At 41.3% G+C, this 18160-nt stretch overlaps 1 protein-coding gene across 2 annotated transcripts in view; it reads right to left on the bottom strand.

Moving 5' to 3' along the window:
• Nucleotides 1-757: 757 nt before the first annotated feature.
• The window catches only part of hipk3b (homeodomain interacting protein kinase 3b), a 40136-nt gene continuing 22733 nt past the window's right edge, over nucleotides 758-18160 (bottom strand). Inside the window, exons 4-17 of one of the 2 annotated variants that reach the window (XM_038700485.1) lie at nucleotides 13232-13351; nucleotides 12630-12716; nucleotides 11969-12153; nucleotides 11717-11876; nucleotides 10182-10305; nucleotides 9967-10088; nucleotides 9711-9835; nucleotides 9232-9399; nucleotides 8797-9123; nucleotides 8333-8479; nucleotides 7961-8220; nucleotides 7587-7638; nucleotides 6560-6702; nucleotides 758-5651 (exon numbers count right to left, since the gene is read on the bottom strand). In XM_038700485.1, the coding sequence (XP_038556413.1) occupies nucleotides 5140-5651; nucleotides 6560-6702; nucleotides 7587-7638; nucleotides 7961-8220; nucleotides 8333-8479; nucleotides 8797-9123; nucleotides 9232-9399; nucleotides 9711-9835; nucleotides 9967-10088; nucleotides 10182-10305; nucleotides 11717-11876; nucleotides 11969-12153; nucleotides 12630-12716; nucleotides 13232-13351 (2532 nt within the window). In that variant the 3' untranslated portion in view covers nucleotides 758-5139. The remainder of the gene's footprint in view (nucleotides 5652-6559; nucleotides 6703-7586; nucleotides 7639-7960; nucleotides 8221-8332; nucleotides 8480-8796; nucleotides 9124-9231; nucleotides 9400-9710; nucleotides 9836-9966; nucleotides 10089-10181; nucleotides 10306-11716; nucleotides 11877-11968; nucleotides 12154-12629; nucleotides 12717-13231; nucleotides 13352-18160) is intronic. The other variant, XM_038700486.1, reaches the window with a different exon arrangement.

Consider the following 18160-nt stretch of genomic DNA (forward strand, 5'->3'; position numbering starts at 1 on the left):
CCCCTGGGGTTTGCATTATAAGGGTTACAGTCACACTGTTAAGTCACACAAACCCCATGTCACAAGAATTCACCACAAAGGACCTTTTTGAAAATAATTTTGTTGTATTGTTTATGACATTAAAAACAATACGGACAAAATTTTGTTTATTTGTTTTGTTTTTCTATGTAGTCTGGAGGGAACAATGATATTACTTATTTGATGAAACAATATCACCACAATATTAGTAGCTGTTGTGGAGCTTTCCATCATTTCACATGGTCTTTATCAGCACATGGAGTTTGCACAGTTATAATGGAATTGCGCCATGAAATGTTCCAAATGTTTTTCTGTGACCTTTAAGGACTTTGTGTTTATGCTTGCCCAGTCCATTAATCCATTATTTGACTAACAAAATGAAATGAATCCTTTAAATATTTTATCAGACAAAAATACCACACATTCTCTGGTTCCAGTTTCTCAAATGTGAGGATTTGCTGCTTTTACTCTGAAGCATTTGAAATGTAACATCTTTTAATCTTTCTAAACACCTGGTCAGACATAAAGTTGTGGCACTCCTCCCTCCCTCCACAGCATTTCATAATATTTTAAAGACAAAACAATCAAAAGTTTATCAATAACTTAAAAAAAAAAAAAAAAAAAGCGCACATTGTAATATTATCAGTTGGACTTGTTGTCCATGTATGTGTTCAATGCAAGAAAAGCAACTGAATGACCAAAATGATGGTTTAAAAAAAACAGACTGAGACAAACAGCGCTGCATCAATAGAGTTTTTTTTAATTCAAAGTGAATCTTAACAATAATACACCATAAAGTCTTATTTTGACACTCACCAAAAGAGTCACCTGGAAAACCCGCTTAATGTGACAAAGTAGAGAAGGCTTGGTCACACCTAAATCACTGAGAACTAGAGAGGAAACACTATCGCAAACTGTAAATAGACATCACATCCACAGAGTTAGTTTTCCCAGTCCTCATACTGTAAATATTGCACAGTGCAATTGCTACATGGCAAACTAGTGTAGCACACAATTAAAAAAGCAACTGAAACAAAAAAACAAAACCAAGAAAAACAAAGCCACAAAAAATCTACAGGTATTAAAAACAGTAACAGTTCAGATTTCATAATCAAGTCTATTTGATGAGCAATCTAAACAGATGATTCCATAACTTGCAGTGTGAATTAACTCTGAAATTGATACAGATGACCAGGAAACTGAAAATAAGAGCTTGAGTAAAACAAACTTCATCAAATCAAAAGGATAACACAGTAGCACATTTAGCCTAATACAAACCCTGAATTAACATCTCTAAAGGATAATACCGCAGCAGAGGATTTTTTTTCTGATATTAAAGTCATAACTTTAATAGTAGTAATTTTACAAATGACTGTTTTGTCTGTTAAATGTTACATGAATCCTCAAAAAAAAAAAGTTACTCATAAACCAAGGTGTCGATTGTGTGGAAAATTAAAAACAGTTTTAAGATTTCTCTCCTCTTGCATCCATTCTTTTCCTAACAAGTATGGGAGAGTATGCAGGCGCATTGCTGGTGAATACCTTTGGAGGAATCAAAACACAGATTTACATTTCACATGCTTATTACTGGGGGGGGGGGGGGACTATTTCAAGCACTAATCTGCCAAGTGCTTGCCTTGTCGACATAAGCTTTCCAAAGTGATACTCGAGTATGACCAGTAAAGCATACAGGTAAAGAAAAGAAAGCTATCAAAATACATACAGCCTTATCAGTGTTAAAATGTGGAGCATTACACTCATGACTGACCGTGCAGGGAGACCACAACAATCTCCTTGAAGGAGCGGTTTTCCATCCAGAACACAGAATAAACATCCAGATAGACTAGTACTGGATATAAAGCATGACTCGCTCGGATGTTAAAGGCCAGTGTTGTCAACTGTGTTCTGGTTACTCCCACTCAGCTTTAACATGCACGATGGAAAAGCTGCTCTGAGCTGACAATTTCTAGGCAGACAAAGTGAAGCAACTTAGGTGTACATGCAAGGTAATGCAAAACAGAGATATTCTAAGAACACTTGGTGGTGCAATGACCGCACAATGTTAAGTATTGCATCTGCTGTTCAGCCAGAGTGACTATCCAAAGATTGTTGAGTTTCATACCATTCAAAGTGTAAGTTTCATTGGTGTGTTATCACAGAGAGGTTTTGGTGGTGGCAATTCGAAAACAAGAGAACCTCCACCATTTACAAGTCCTCTTTCATGTCTACAAGCTGATCAGAGGAGTACAGGTCCCTGGTGCGACACTGTGATGAAGTACTATTTTGTGGGGGGTTTTTAAATTCCTGGTCATGTGGCTGTCTACTCTATACGGTAATGGACTGTTCCTGGATTCTATGCCTTCATCCCCATATAAGCGGTGATGAAATCACCACCTTGAACTCTCACTTTCTGAATCTCAAGGCACATACGCAGTGCTGCTCACACTGTCTCAATTTCTGTAAGGAACACGTAACAATGGCCACAGTTTTGCATTGACAAAACATCGTTTTGATATGAGACACTCATAAAGGGGAGAGCGATCTGAACACGAGGCAGTTTAGAATATCAAACTGTGAAACTGATATTCCAGCCTGATAGAACATTGAACAGTTAAAAGGTTTAAATAAATATTTGTTCAAATCAATTTAACAGTAAAACAAGCTGTAAAACATTATTTTGGAACGGAAAAATTGGGCATATAAAGTTTATTTTTGGACACACAGTCTAATCACCCAAACCCTTACAAGCCTGACTACCTGTATGAATGCTTAGTGCCGAGTGTGTTTGTGTGTGATCGGTGGAAACATTACAGACGCTTTTAAAATGAACACAACAGATTTTTTTCTTATTCTGGCAGCTCACAGTGCCCCTGTAACACATCAAAGAGTACTGGTAGTATACCGTACAATGAAAAAGTTAAATCATTCCTGCAAGCTACAGCTTTAGATGTGTACAAAACGTCAATATGAAAACATACAAAAATTAAGTTACATCGATACATCATTTATATGCAGTGATGAGCCCGAAAGGTTAATAAGGATAAAATACTGATGCAAAAACACACACACACACACACACACACACACACACACCCCGAGAAACAACAAATGCAACTAATGTTCATCATCAGCAATACAGTAGTTACAAAGACACTCCAAATATGAACGCAAAACACAAAAATCAAAACCACTTCTATTTCAGATAATTAGGGACCTATACAAAAATAGCAACGCTAGGTTTAAACTCAGAGAAATCACCTAATTTCACAGCTATTGAAGTGGCAATCATCATATAGCAGCTTATCTATGATACATTCAAGAAGAAATGATACGACTTATTAATTGCCCAATAAGCTAGACAAAATCTCAGCCATTTTTTTTTAATACAATTTTTTTTTGTTTGTTTTAATTTAACCCCATTCTACAACTACAGTATAACTGAGGTCTATGCAAACAGAATAGCTACCTTGCTCAGGAAATGAATTACAGTCTTTGGTGCTGCACAAGCAACTTCATTGAAAAATCAAAGACAAAAAAAATTAACAGAAAAATGCACACACAGCGCGCATATATATATATATATATATATATATATATATATATATATATATATATCTCCTCCCTGACGGAATGTATAAAATAAGCAGTCGACACCGATAAGCCTTAAGCCTTTAACAAATGGTATAATGTAAAGGGAAAAAGTTAACTTTGTCACACATGCATAAATGAGAGAATTGCACACAATTAACTCACACCTTATCAAGCATCTGTACTAAATAGTCTAGCTCTATAATATATGTCCATATATGTGTGTATATCAAATACTGCATGGTTTGCTCAGGCTTAGAAGATTCCATACCGTGAATTAATTTGCATTTTTTCCTTACCTAATCAAAGCCATGCCCACCACACTTCTAAACAGCTAAGAAACAAAGTGAAAACACACTAAATGAAAATACGAAGACGAAAAAAAAAAAATAATCAACGACTATTTAGATTGTATTGCAGTTTCATCAAACAGTACAAATACTGTTTGTAGTAAGAGTTTCACTAAATAGAAAGTGATTATCAAATGTTAAGCAATACTCAGTACTTGCACTTTGTACACTAGTTCATTCGGGATAGGGAGAACGAAAAACAAAACAAAAACATTTTTAATGAAACAGTAAGCATTCGCAACAGCAAAGCATGCTGTTCTTCTTGAAATAACAGAAAAAGTAACTCACTACACAGTGAAATATACACCGACTCCAAATAATAAGCACCGCTATCCGCGATACATCACATCAATGCAGGCTATGCATGGACATATACACATGTGCATATATATATACTCACACATAGGATGCATCGACTGATTGGAATTTCAAGTGCTGCAGTCCAGTACATTAATATTCATGTATATAGTCATATATAAGTAGTAACATTAACAACCTCAAATATGTAAGGCACTATGGCTGGGGACAGTTATACAATGCAGCGAGTCTTGTGACACAAACAATAACAGCAACGTCTATGCGTCTTTCCGTTTACATTTTTGCTCATGCAAGACCACATGCAGCGTGAGGAACAACCCTATATAAATCGGTTAATTGACTTGACATTGCTAACACCAAAAGACACCGAAAAGGTACAAATACTTCAAACGCAGTACAACATACACTGTGGACGACGTGTGCATCTGTTGATCTAGAGCTAGAGACTGGGATGGCTTTACAAATATGGATGTGTCTTGCACACGTAAGAAGGCAATATAGAAAAATAGCTGGGATCAGGGGTGCAAAGTCTAACTATTCAACACCACCCCAATTATTTACCTGTTTTGAGGAGTATTCGTAGAAGATCCAATGCAAAGATATATCAAATGTGCAAAACACATTAAGTGTGAGTTTAACTACGCATTCATTCTTTCATTCAATCATTCATACATTATTTCCTTCTTAATTTTTGCCTAAATCATCTCCACCATTGGAACTTTTTTTTTTAAAGCTTGAAGTTCAATTACACCCAAGTCTACATGATTCAAAAAATAGCTTGCTTTCTCTGTGGTTGTGCCATGGTTTTGGAGATGAGAACCATGCGGTTTGTGGTTTACGATAAAAGGTCAAATTTGCCCTGCTATTAGCCCTCAGGTGGTAAGAAGGGTACCTTGGCAGCCATGCTCAGATGTAAGGGTATTGGTTTATTTTGGTGGGGCTGAGAGGGAAACTGGCGTAGGCAGGCGAGGCGATGTAAGAGTGCGGGGGAAAGAGGGGCTTGAATTGGCCCTGGGGGTGCAAGGTGGGGGAGGGCAGCAGCCGAGGGTTGATGCCCACTGTGACCTGATGCACGATGCCTGCCGGGTGGGAGATACTGTAGGTGGGCTGGAGGACCGGGCGGGAGGCTACAGGGGAAGCCAGGAGGTGGGCCACGGGCGCAGCGGTGACCAGAGGACCAGATGGGGGGTAGGACAATAAGGTGGGCTGGGAGTGCGGGTGACCCCCAAGGTGGGGGTGGGGGCCCGTAGTGTGGTTTGGGCTGCTGTGGGACAAGGTGAATGTGTGCCCATGCATGGTGGGAGGGATATAGGCCTGTGGTCTCCGGTGGGCAAAGTTGCCATTCCATTCTTGATGGCAGGAACTGAAATGCTGCACCTGAAGGAGAGAAGAACAGGATCTGGCTAATCAGATTCTTTATGAGCCACTAGATGCTGCTGTGTGTCCACGTTTTTACACGTCCATGTTGTGTCTCTAATCAGTCTTTAACAATCCTGACATCCTCCTCATCTCAATGTGTCTGTCTAACATTATAATATTTTATTCATTCTCTTTGTCTTACTGGTAATGTAGTAAGTAGGCAGCATTAGAGTAAAATGCCCTCACCTTTAAACACAATTGGAAATGTGCACCAACTGAGTCATTTTGAGCGAAGCTAGTGGATTTGTTAGCAATAAAGGCTGCTGTGGCAGATGAATTAAGTTCCATTTATGATATGAAGTGTACACTTGGCTGCTGCTCTGCTATGAAAAGGCAATATTTGCAATTCAAATGTTGTGCTCTTTATCACCTAAATGCACAGAGCGTCACGACCGCTTTCATCACTTTAGAAATTGGACTTTCTGGTACAGTTTGCCAACTTCTTTACATTCCAGCAAAGGGACAGATGCAGGATGGCATGACTTAACATGACTATGTTATAAAATGGGCCTTCCCACGAGCAAACACAGCCAATTGTGTTCAGCGGGACACCCCGTCCCCACCAGCATTAACTCTGGCAGTGATCAAATGTAGGTTGCACATTAGAGGAAGAGTGATTTTATCACTGAAATCTGTTTTCTTGTCAAGTTGAAATATATTTTGCCATCTTCAGTAATCACAAATTCTGCGAATGCTTCTACTGTATATTGCTGCTTGACTACTGCTTGATCGATGTAGCCAAATGTCCCCAGTGACTCTCTTAAGCCATCAACCCTTAACAAATGGAGTATAAAAAGGTGCATATGTTTAAGTGCCTTTGTGTATATGTGCTTGTGACTGTGTAATACATGTATTTATCTGCTCACCTGCCCAAAGCCTATGGGCTGCTGTTGCTGGGGCTGGAATGCAGGGGTGATCTTCTGCGGCCTGTTGAGGAGGGGAGTGGAGTGGTGGTGATGTCGCCCAGGAAGGCTTCGTCCTTTGGACTGGTAACATGAAGACTCCAAGACTGAAGGTAGGAGATGCCGTGTGAAACGGGTGGATAGAGAAACACAGAAAGATGGAGATGACACATGTTAATGCACCATTCTGCGTCCCTCTATAAATATCACAATGTAAAGGACAAGCAAAAAAAAGATGCAACCAGAGATCGGATCCAGCTACAACCGCAGAAAAGGCAACGTTTGAAAGCATGTCAGTAATTTCAGCTATTTGATCAGTTCCAAACCTTTAAAACATAGTGGCATCTGTCCTCTGAATATGATCAAGGTGATTATAAATAGATAGAGTTTTGGGGGATCTGGGAGGAGTTAGTAACTAAGCTTGTTCATAGAGCTTATAGTGGGGTCAGACCATCAGCTATAAATACACCTGGTAGCACTAGAATAGCAAGCTGTGCCCTTTTATGTGGGGCTTTAGTTGCAATAGTTTGAGAGTTGGGGAGGGAGATGCCTTTGACGAGAGTGTTTTCTCTGAGGATTTACAGTTGAACCTTCCACTTTAAAAGACCTATGAAGAGGTAGCTGATAAATGAACTCTGGTGCTGAAAGAAACGGTGATGTCCCACTGACCACAGCTGTTATAGAGCCTACATATAGCATGCGTAACTCCATTTTAACACCAGAAAGAAACATTCATCAAACATTTAACGTTTATGACAGCCAGAAATTGGGTTCGTGTTCTCTGGTTGACATCCATGTTTTGAATATTTTATTCAGGTTATTAAATATTTTGAGGACAATTACGCATGTCTTAGCTTTAGGAAGTGCACATCCACACAGATACAGGGGCTCTCAGAGTCAGTCTGGAGACAGAGTAAGGAGTGTTGACAGCAAACAAATCTCCACTCCAGAGATCAAAGCAAATACATCAGGGCAGGTCACCCATAATCACCTGTGAGAACCTCTGTGGCCTACTGAGACAGCATAATCCCAGGCCATGTGACCTGTGGAGCAAACAGCATCAGTTGTGACTACTCATGCACCTTCTTGTCTTCCGAGTGGATAACACCATCAGAGCGTACTTCAGACACATAGCAATTGAGTGTGCAGAAGAAAAGGTGTCCTTGTCACCTGTTTTATTCATATGATCATTTAGGTTTAAAGGTAATCTGGGTCACTCTCATACCCAGCAGTTAAGTATTTAACAATTTCAGTCTGTAGGCTTGACACCTAATATACATCATTAGAGCAACTCAAAGTCAAACTTAAATAACATAACATACTGAATGTGTTTGTTTTGCCAGTGCGTCATATGTCCGATTTTACCTGTGTGGCCAGGTGTTCCGTTGACGGCAGGGTTGTTGTTGTTGTTCTGCATCCTCATTGGAGGGACCACAACAGTACGAACTGTCGGCTTGCTGGGCTCGGTCTCCGGGGCCACGCACGCAATACGGGGCTCACAGTTCTGGTTGCGGTCAGCGATGAAGCGTCGTTCTGTGAAGGGACTGTTGCTACGGCCAGAGGCATCTGAAGCAGGTGAGCTATCCACTGTGTCACAACCACTCTCCTGTTCGTCGTCTGACATACTGCAAGAGAGCAACCCATGAGGAAGGAAGTTACAGATATCTCTTTTGTTGCGGCTACTGTAGAAGCAAATTGAACATTCGGAAGAGCTTCGTTTGAATCCATTGAGCATACCTGTTTGGGTGTTTGCAGGGCGAGGTGCTGGACTGGGCCGAGGCTGAAGAGCTGGTGCTGAGGGTGCTGTCTGGACTGCTGAGAGAGCAGACTCTCTCCATACTGACTGTACTCTGACACGCCTCACAGTCTGCACTACCCTTACACCTGTGTGCAGAGAGAGAAATAAAATAAGACAATGTTAAAAGGGCCAGAAACACATGGAACCTTCCACCTCCTATCTCCAAGTGGTACTTTTCGCCCCCCTCTTAGAGTGGTATGTTGCATCTGCCCAGTGCAGTTAACAAGATCATGGAGAGATCTGAGAGTTACAATTAAGTTACAAAAAGAGTGTTAATGCCTTTGTTTCCAACTGTTGTGTGCGTCCGTTGAACTAACCAACCACACATCTACAACAATTTGGCAATAAAGCAGTCTTAACTGGAATTTATACATATAGTTAGAAGGAACCGGTCTGCACTCACTCCCCCATCGAGTGTCTTTGCGCGCTCTCCTCTTCATCGCTGCTGATACTGATGACACTAACAGTCGGGCTGGCAAGGTCAGAAATCACCATGGCCTGCCGCTGTTCCTGCGACACTGAAAGCTCCTCACAGTCTGGCTCCACTTTACAGCAATTCTCATCATCCTCCTCCACTTGTTCTGCTCCTTGCTCCACACCAGTAGTATGCCCTGCCTCTGGGCATCTGGCTTCCTCCGCTGCCTCCTCCACATTCTTTGCTGTATCGGCCATCTTTGGGGACTGGCATGCTAAATTTTGGATGTTCGTGTTTTGGGAGAAGTTGCTGCCCCTGTTGAAGGAAAAACAAGTCACTTTCAGAAATTGAGCACACCTTTGAGTGCATGTATGTCTATTGTTTTTGTTGTTGTTGCAAAAAGGCCAAATCTACATGCCATACCTGTTCATACAAGGCTTGGCTCTCTTGTTGGCAGCTGGCTGTGGCCACACCACATGTGCAATGCCTATGTTGATTGGCTGGTGGGTGGACATGGTCATTTGGTTGGTTAAGAATGGCTGAGGGTGTGCAATCATGGAGCTGTAATGGTTACCATGGGGACGCACTTTCCTGCATTAAAAAAACAGAACATTGCAAATTGAGCCAAAAGCCTTTAGCACCATTACTGACAAAACGCTCTCAGTCGCTGGTCCCAAAGGACACGTATGACTCATGGATCATTAACATTCAGGGGAGCAAGAGCACTGTATCAGAGCAGTGCAGCCATTCCCAAGGGTGTACATAGCAACTAAAAGGTAATAAAACACTAATAAATATGGTTTTATGTAATGTCATACATTGGAACTATAAGGAACACAGAAAGGACACACATAATGTATCAAAACATATTGTGCTGTCATCCCCTAAAACAAATTGCTTACCCCCAGTCACCCAGTCTCTGTGAGCCCGCCACAGTGTCAGATGCCAAAGTGGTTGGTGGTGGGGGCACTGATGTCACCTGCTGCCAAGTGGGCACCAAGATTTGCTGTGCACGGTTGGACCAGGCCTGTGTAAGTGCAGAGAAGAAAAGCAGTTACACATCTAGTAATGTTCCTCTCGATGCTGTCATCAGCTTGCACATCCATGCATTTTTTCTGAACTCAATTGCCATCAGTCCTATGCTTACTACCCCGTTACCTGTGTGATGACTCCAGGTCTGATTTGTATGGGCTGGATGGGGGGTGCTTGAGTGACCAGAGGCACAGAAGCCTCCATTCTGACAGAGTAGCCTGCTGGTTTAGCCGTGTTGGTGGGAATTCCTGCAGGGACAATGGAAAGGAAAATATCTGACTTTTAGTCTAACCACCAGAACAAATAATAAACAAATGAAACACAAGATTTACACGTCCTACCTTGAATGGTTGGGGGACATAGAATGAGTGCCTGCTGAAATGAATCGTTGCATCCAAACTGACCACTTCCTGTCTGCAGTGGTATCCCAGGGTGCATCACTGAGGTGGCTGATGGGGCCAACCCCTAAAAAAGGAAAAAAAATGGATATGACTGGACTTTTCTCAGGTATTAAAATGATCACCAGTAGCAATAAAGAGCCAGTAGAGGGCAACATCTCTGTAAAGAGCAGTCTGTTTTTCACCCAAACACAGGAACTTGTCATGGACTAAGAGATTAGCGGGTTAGTCCATTAACTTTTCAGTTGAAAGACGGTGGCTCCCTTGGCTGACCTGTGGTAGCTCACCATCGTAACCACAAACATGGCTGATCTACTCCAGAGGAAGTTCAGGGTACTGAATAAAAAGTATTCAGGACATACTTGCATACTTATCAACTCCCAGGAAAAATGGAGTCACCATACATTCATCTCATTGAAAAGCAGCTCTTGGTATTGCTTATGATTAGAAGCTTCTTGCTCATGCATGGTCATGAGTTAATTGCCAAATATTGGGCTGATAACCGCCTCTGTGAGACCATTTTATCCAGGCTCACAAAAGGTAAATTTTGTTTTTTTTTAAATGATGGATAAATACGGGAGTGTTGAACTTACTCTTTGAGATGATAAACAAAGAACGGTCGAGCACATGCTTCTCTACTAACGCTGCTCCCGTGCCTGGCTATAATCACATTCATTGAATGATGAGAACTAGGCTTATATTGTTCTGCTGCAGCTCTTGCTTGTAGCGCAGCCCCCCCACACACAATAGTAAACACAAAGCAGCCTTTCAGAGGTTAACACTAAAAAAAGTCACCGCATTTTCCTGTGAAATTCTCCTGAACAAGAAAGATTTACCATTTATCATACTGCTCAATGAAAGCAGAAGTTATAGCCTAGAAAGACTGTGACCGGGTATTCTTTCATCAGGTTTCGATTCAGATTAGAAATTAAAGAGGCATCTAGTATTATCCTTATATCTGTACTGATGAAACAGATATATTGTCACCATTGTATCACAAGTAACTAGTCACATGCTTTTCAACAGACTTTTAGATGTTTTGCATTATACCCAATGCCAAAAAAAGCGTCAGCTCCTTTTTTCTCCTCGGCAACAAGATTCATTTGCACTGTTGCCATGACCTCGGAAACATGACGTGAATCTGTTGCCATGACAGCAGTGCCGAGACGCAATAAGACGCAAGTCAGCATACACGAAAGCAATAAAAGCGAGGAAATTGTCTACATGATCAGTCTTCGCAGGAGCAGATGAGCAGAACAACACATTGCATGTCAATAATGGACACCATCTGTGATTATTCCATCAGTCAAGATATTGTGATGAGGTTTTTTTCAATACCCAGTTCAGGAAACAAGAAAATTAGTAATTTTATTTAAAACTTATTAGTTGGTTGGTTCTTTTGTTTCTAAAATGTTTTCATAATAACCCCCACTGCTTGTTGATAGAAATGGCAACAAACACATCCTTGAATAACTCACTTGCGTGTGGACACCAGCCAGCTTGTTGAACGGGTGGTTGACAGAGGCAGCAGCGGTTGTGGTCACAGGTCTGGCGAAAGGGCCTTTATTTCTGTTGGCCACCTCATATGCACTGGGACGAGTCCAGCAAACATCCATGATGTGGAAACATGACTTCACACTACGATGCAGAGGAGTGACATGGAGAGATCAAGTCATGTAGGGAGGTCAAAATGACAACATGTCTGAAAATCCGTGGCAAAAGGGACTCACTGGTTGCTATGGGGAAAGTCGAGCAGGTGTTGCATTGTCACAAAGGGGTGGACGAGAGCCTCTGCAGGAGCAATCCTCTCTTCTGCATCAATTAACAACATCTTCTTCAGCAGGCCCACAAACTCCCGACGGTCTGCCTTCTCAGCTACAGAGTCACTACCTTCCAGATTCATCACCAAGTTCACCTGAATTACAGACATTTTACCATCAAAACTATTGGTCAAAATAATTATTCATCAACAGAATAACATATTAAAAGAAACAAGTAAAGTAAAATGAGAAATGTTACATTAGAGTACACTCTGTGTAGGATGAATCAAGGGATTTTTTGTATGATACCAATTTCCTGAATGATAAACACTTAGTTATGACTATAAATGACCAAGAATCTCATCTGACATACAAAGGTACAGACCTAAACACCTGGGGAATTTCCACCTGTGATCGGTTTCTAAAGAGAGTAGTGAGTGAAACCTGAACCTTCTTTTTTTTGGTTTAGCATCTAACTAAAGAGATGCTGAGCTTAGAGGCTCATGAGCGTGCTCTTTTCTGTTCATACAGCTGTAGGTGTACTTCCTCTGGTAAAGACCTCGTAGCATACATCATCTGAACTTCCTCTGAAGTCCTGTGGTAAGTGCAATGGGGTCCGAGCTGAACGTACGTGCGCTATGTCATCCAAACAGCTGAAGATGTACTTCCTGGCTTCCTTTGATTTCATTCCCGTCTCCGCCTCGTGCTCATCTGTTGACTACAGAAAAAACAAACTGTTTAGTAGGGATGTTATAACTGAATTTAATAAAGCAGCTGCCCTTCTCAGCTATGTCCCTGTACACTAGTTCATTCATACTATGTAAGAAATTTTAAAAATCTGCATATTCACAGCTTCAGATTCCTAAAGGAGGAAAGCAGGGTGGGCTTTCATGACCGATGCTCCCAAAATGCATTGTCTTTGCTAATAAATTTGCTCATTAGAAAAATGTCACTGTAGAACCCTAAGCTGATTTACATTATGTGAAGCAATGTGACTAGCAGAGTCTAATATTTTCTGACTTGATCTTAACAGTTAGTCCTTCTGTGCATGTTTCAGGAAAGCTGTCATTGCTTCTTTATCTGGAACTCTAGTCTTTGTTTGCCCAGAGGGAGGAAGGAAGAAAATAGTTGTTGATTGCATTAGAGCTGACCTATAATTTTCACCATAAGCTTTTAGTGAAGTACAACAAGGGGCAGAGGGTTAGTTGTCTGAACATGGCATGGCATGCTCACCTTTAATCTCCAAGCTGCATAAGGCGAGTCGGACTCTCTGCAAAAGAACCGTGCCGTCTTTGTCCCTGCATTCAATAAATGTTCTCCTGGCAAACCTTGCGTCTGAGAAATGTAGCGGATCTGTTGGACATAATGAGGGTAGGGAGGTAGGAAATAAAACAGGAACAGAGGGAGAAATAAATCTTGTAGCTAAAGAAAAAGACAATTTTCATTGGTTCGAGGAGAAATAAAAAAAGATCTGTAATACCATTTTTTTAGTAAATGATCGACATTTATCTTCATTCTAAACATGTCACTTGAACAATGCTGTTTATAAAAATAAATAAAAACAACCTTGTTGTTTCACTGTTATTGTTAAATCATCATCTACACTCTTAGGTACTGATGATTTACAAGGTCATTCACAGTGACATCATCAAGTCCCTCAGAATCATAGTTACTGTTTGTGGACACAGAGACCTTGGAGGAGTGGCATAAATAAGCCCCCTGTACTGAGTGTAACTTGTGTTTATGATCTCTGAAAGGTGTCGGGGTCTTTTCATGTAAACTCTGATAAGAAGGTCTCAATGCCAAATGCTTTGCTGGGTAATGATGTTTGTCAGTCTGATGCTGCGGGGCAAGAGTCTCACACACAGGTTTATGAGAGGAGACCAGTGAGAAGCCTGGCTGACGTCAATCACACTTAAGTGTAAAGGACAACCAGCATTAGAAATTCAGCGCCGCCAAGGAGCAAAGAGCCACGCATTAGGAGAACGGTGAGTATCATGAAGCCGTGCCATGAGAAGTCACTGGACAGTAGATAATAAGGTCAATCTATCATATTCTAATTGAAATACACAAATCCAGATGTAAGGCAGACAAACATGCATGTCCTCACCCTTTTGAGTTTCTACCCTGCAGCTGTAAAAAAATAGCTTCTTAAATTTTCAAAGACAGAAAATAAGAGAGTTCCATTACAGGAAAGGCAGAGGCTTAAAATGCCAAATTCCTCAAAGACAAACACGTGAATAAGTGGAACAAGAACACAGTATCCAAAACCAAACCCAGCTGATGGCATCCAATTGTAGAACTACCGGTGCTGTGGCTCTACAATTGCATAGTAGTATAGTATAGCAAAGGCGGCATTTTAGAACTGCTGATGTCAAGATATCGATGTGACCCATTTACATCCGACACTGGTGCCACCTAAATTTACATGTTGTGTAATTGTAGAGTTGTTTGCTCTCAGCTGTTGACCATTTCTGCAATTAACACATATCAGACGGTCAAATGCCTGACAAAACTTGATATTCAACCCAATGGTTAATTTTTCCTAATTTAACAGTTGGCACAAGCGTTCAATGTAAACCCTTGAAACGTCCCTGCAGGTGGCACACATGTTAAAGTTGCAGCAGCGAATAATTTCTATGCCTGTAGAAGGCAACATCAGCATGATTACATTTGCAGGTCTAAACCAGTACTGCTACTGGTTTCCTTTTCTTATAGGTACAGTTGACATTTGCAGACAATGACTAGACAGCTGCCCTTTGTGAGGAATCTGCAGCCTGCTAAACGTGAATGTGAGTGAGTTTGCAAGTGAGTTCCATGAGGCACCTAACATAGGAAAAAGTGAAATACAGAGACTGAAAATATTTTTTGTTGGAGGCGCCTTATGTGTTGATCTTCATGTTGCCCTCCATAGCCAATGTGATACTTGAGCAGAAGCTTCCATCTGTCTATGGCTGAATGCAAATACTGCCATGTGTCTTTCTGTGGGTGGGACAGAGCTGGCTATAGATGAGGTTACAATAAAGCAATGTATTCATAAGGATTCTGACGGCATGCATGATGAATGTAATCTCATCTGCTAAGAGATACAGATAGGGTGGTGGAGCTCCCATTGCTTATGTCAAGGCAAACTAACATCCAAGCATCATAAAACGCATTGTGTCACTGTCAGTTTCTCTCTTTTGGAATTCATTTGCCGAGTATATGCGGATTTACATCAACCAAAATCTCTCCCCCTTTCTTTCATACCATTTACAACTATCCACAACAGTCAAGGATTACTGAAACTGTCAATTCCAACAAACTTTACCCTGAAAGTACACTGATTAAATGCCCCTACTTTCATGTCCATAATATAGCTGTGCTATTCAGCATCATCGTGTTAACAGCAACAGACAAAAAATAACACAGCCAGTCTGTGTGGGTGGAGAAATTCTTGTTACGGGAAAACCCTTATTTTTCCTGGAAGGCGTGTCTCACAAACCAGTGAGATCACTGGTGCAAAGCTACTGTTTCACAAAACAACTATCTAGCTAGCCTGGGCCTGCTACAGAATAGACAGGAAGCACAGGCAAGTGTTTATTTCGTGGCAGTCCAGAAAGCATTAATACTATAAAAAAGATACATTTCAATGACCTCATGCAAGAAGTCGTACATCTCAGCTTAAAATAATGTAGCCGCACCCTCCTACCTACCCAGTACATAAGAATCTCTTGCAAATTTGTGGGGTACAGTGTGTACCAGCTCACATGAAAGCAAGAGACAAAGAGTTTGAAGAGGGCATAAAGAAAGATCAACAAGATGACACTACAGCACCTGGGCTAATCATAGCCACTCATATTTAGACAGTGGCTGAATCGTGAAGTTCGTCACATCAAAGAAGTGAGCAGCCACGTGCCTGGGGGATGAGGTAAGGAGAGGGGAGGAAGGGAGTAGGAGGAGCCAGGGTTATAAATACAATATGCTGTGTGGCATGGAACAAGACCCCTCGCAGAAAGATAAGAAGAAAAGGGGGAAGAAGAGGGTTGCAGCAGCTCAGTCAGTTCCAGCCAGATCACCCTGTGGCCTCTGGACGACACCTCACACCAGGGGTCAGCTATATATTTATCTCTGACTGATAGCATGGAGAGTGCCAATTTATGATTGATGATGTCTTCCACCTTTTAAACTATTTGTTTCATTTGCAGAAGCCAATAAATGATGCTAGATGCATTCTAAAATGGTGTAATGCAAGAAAGTAATATCTAAAAACTGCAGGTTTGGATACTAGAAAACCAAGGTTGTCCATTTATATCAAGTCAAGTTGGAGCAGCTTTTGAATCATGGACAATTTTTTCATCAAACATGTTTGAATAGGAGGAATGGTGGTTTGCTTCTGTAAATCATTTGACTTCTAAAAGCAATTCTACGTAATTTTACATCACATTTTTCTGTCACTGATAAAGCTGTGGGTGACTTTTTAAAGACAAAAGGAGATGGGCAGACAAGTGTTAATTTTGTGTAATGACATGATATTTTCTTTGAAATAACTGAAATTGACTGGCGACTTGTCCAGGGTGTACCCCGCCTTTTGTCCGATGTCAGCTGGGATTGGCTCCAGACCCCCGCGACCCTGTACGCAGGATAAGCGGTTGACGATGGATGGATAACTGAAAATGTTTGCTTCATTGTGAGATTAAAGCCTCCAGAAAGCCCCCAAAATCAAAGTCATGTAAACTTGTTTTTTCATTAGTCCTACGCTCCTGCACAGTGCATTTAAATGTCCCAAAGCATTTAATCAGAATATAAGTTTTTTGACATGCACAAAGTGGTTCCACCGGCTGTGAAGGGTCGAATCTATCACAGAAGAAGATTTTGCATTTGCATTTCTGCAGGTTGCATTCACATGGATTCAGGCAGACAATAGACGGGAAAACGGAGAGCAGGACGGTATAAAATTATGTGAGGCCAGCAGAGAATACCGGCAATTGTAACTGTAGATGGCACTGCCGTTCGAAGATAAAATACTTTAGCTTTTTGCCTTCCTCCGCAATGGAATTTATATCTGGATGTTACCTAGCATTTTTTGATTGTCCTAATATTGTGATTATTAGTGTAAGATTTTTCAGTCTATTTCTTAAAAGGCACAGGGGCTAGAAAATGGATCCTCCAGGAACAGTTTGTTTCAAAATTACTACACAACCATTTCGCAATAACGGGCCAAGATGGCAAGTTCGGTCATCCCAGAGAACATCCAGAGCTTAAAATTCACTGCAAGCATTTTAATGAGCAGACAATAACAGACAGTAACATGAGAGTGCAAGATCCAACAAGCTGAAATCTTACCGTTTTCTCTCAATGAATTACTCACACCCTCTGCCATAATCTATCACCAATGTTTACTCTGCATACTACATTCCACATGTTCCTTCTCATCTGTTATGTTGCATTTTATTTCATTGTCTCTCACACTCCCTATCTATCCATCTATCTAACTTTATCCTATCCACCCTCCTCACCCCTTCAGCTCCTAGCAAGTCCTTACTAAATTGGGGTGGCTCTCCCCTAGATATCTCTAAAGCAGCTTTGCGACATGCTGACTGACTCCTGCAAAAACAGATTAATCATATTTAGACTGGTGGTGCAGCACTCGAGTCAAATCTCTTTCGGAGGTGTTGAGTTATCTCTCCTGTCTCGGTCCTGGGGAGAGTGGAAAAATGATGCCAGGCCATAAAAATACTTTGGCACGAGTGCAACGTGCAGTGGGGTACAGTGCTGTAATGTAGGGTACTGCATGGGATAGAGCAGGATCTCATGGAGGCTCTGTTAGCAGCCTTTGAATAGACAGGGCTCCAGGGCAAGGGGAGAGCAGCTCAGCACAAGCCCAGTTCAGACCTGGGAAGAGACTGTCAGGGCTCCACTGGGAGAGGCAGACATCCAACAGCTCCTAATAGACATACCATCAATCACAAGAATATGCCTTTCTGTAGACTGTCACAGACGCCAGCTGATACAATCCTCGTGGTATGTCACCAAGGAACCAGTAAATGCCGCGCTAATTTGTTACTGTAAGTCACTGGAGCCCTCAGTCTCTTTCTTCTTTCAAACAATCCATCACTGGATTTCTTTCTGTGTGTAATTACACACAAAGCAAAAAGTTTTTCTTTCCCTAAACCTCAAAAG

Source organism: Micropterus salmoides, unplaced genomic scaffold (genome assembly GCF_014851395.1).
Source record: "Micropterus salmoides isolate LMB-PRFRI ecotype aquatic unplaced genomic scaffold, ASM1485139v1 Ms_hic_scaffold_6, whole genome shotgun sequence".
In the NCBI taxonomy this organism is placed as follows: domain Eukaryota; kingdom Metazoa; phylum Chordata; class Actinopteri; order Centrarchiformes; family Centrarchidae; genus Micropterus; species Micropterus salmoides.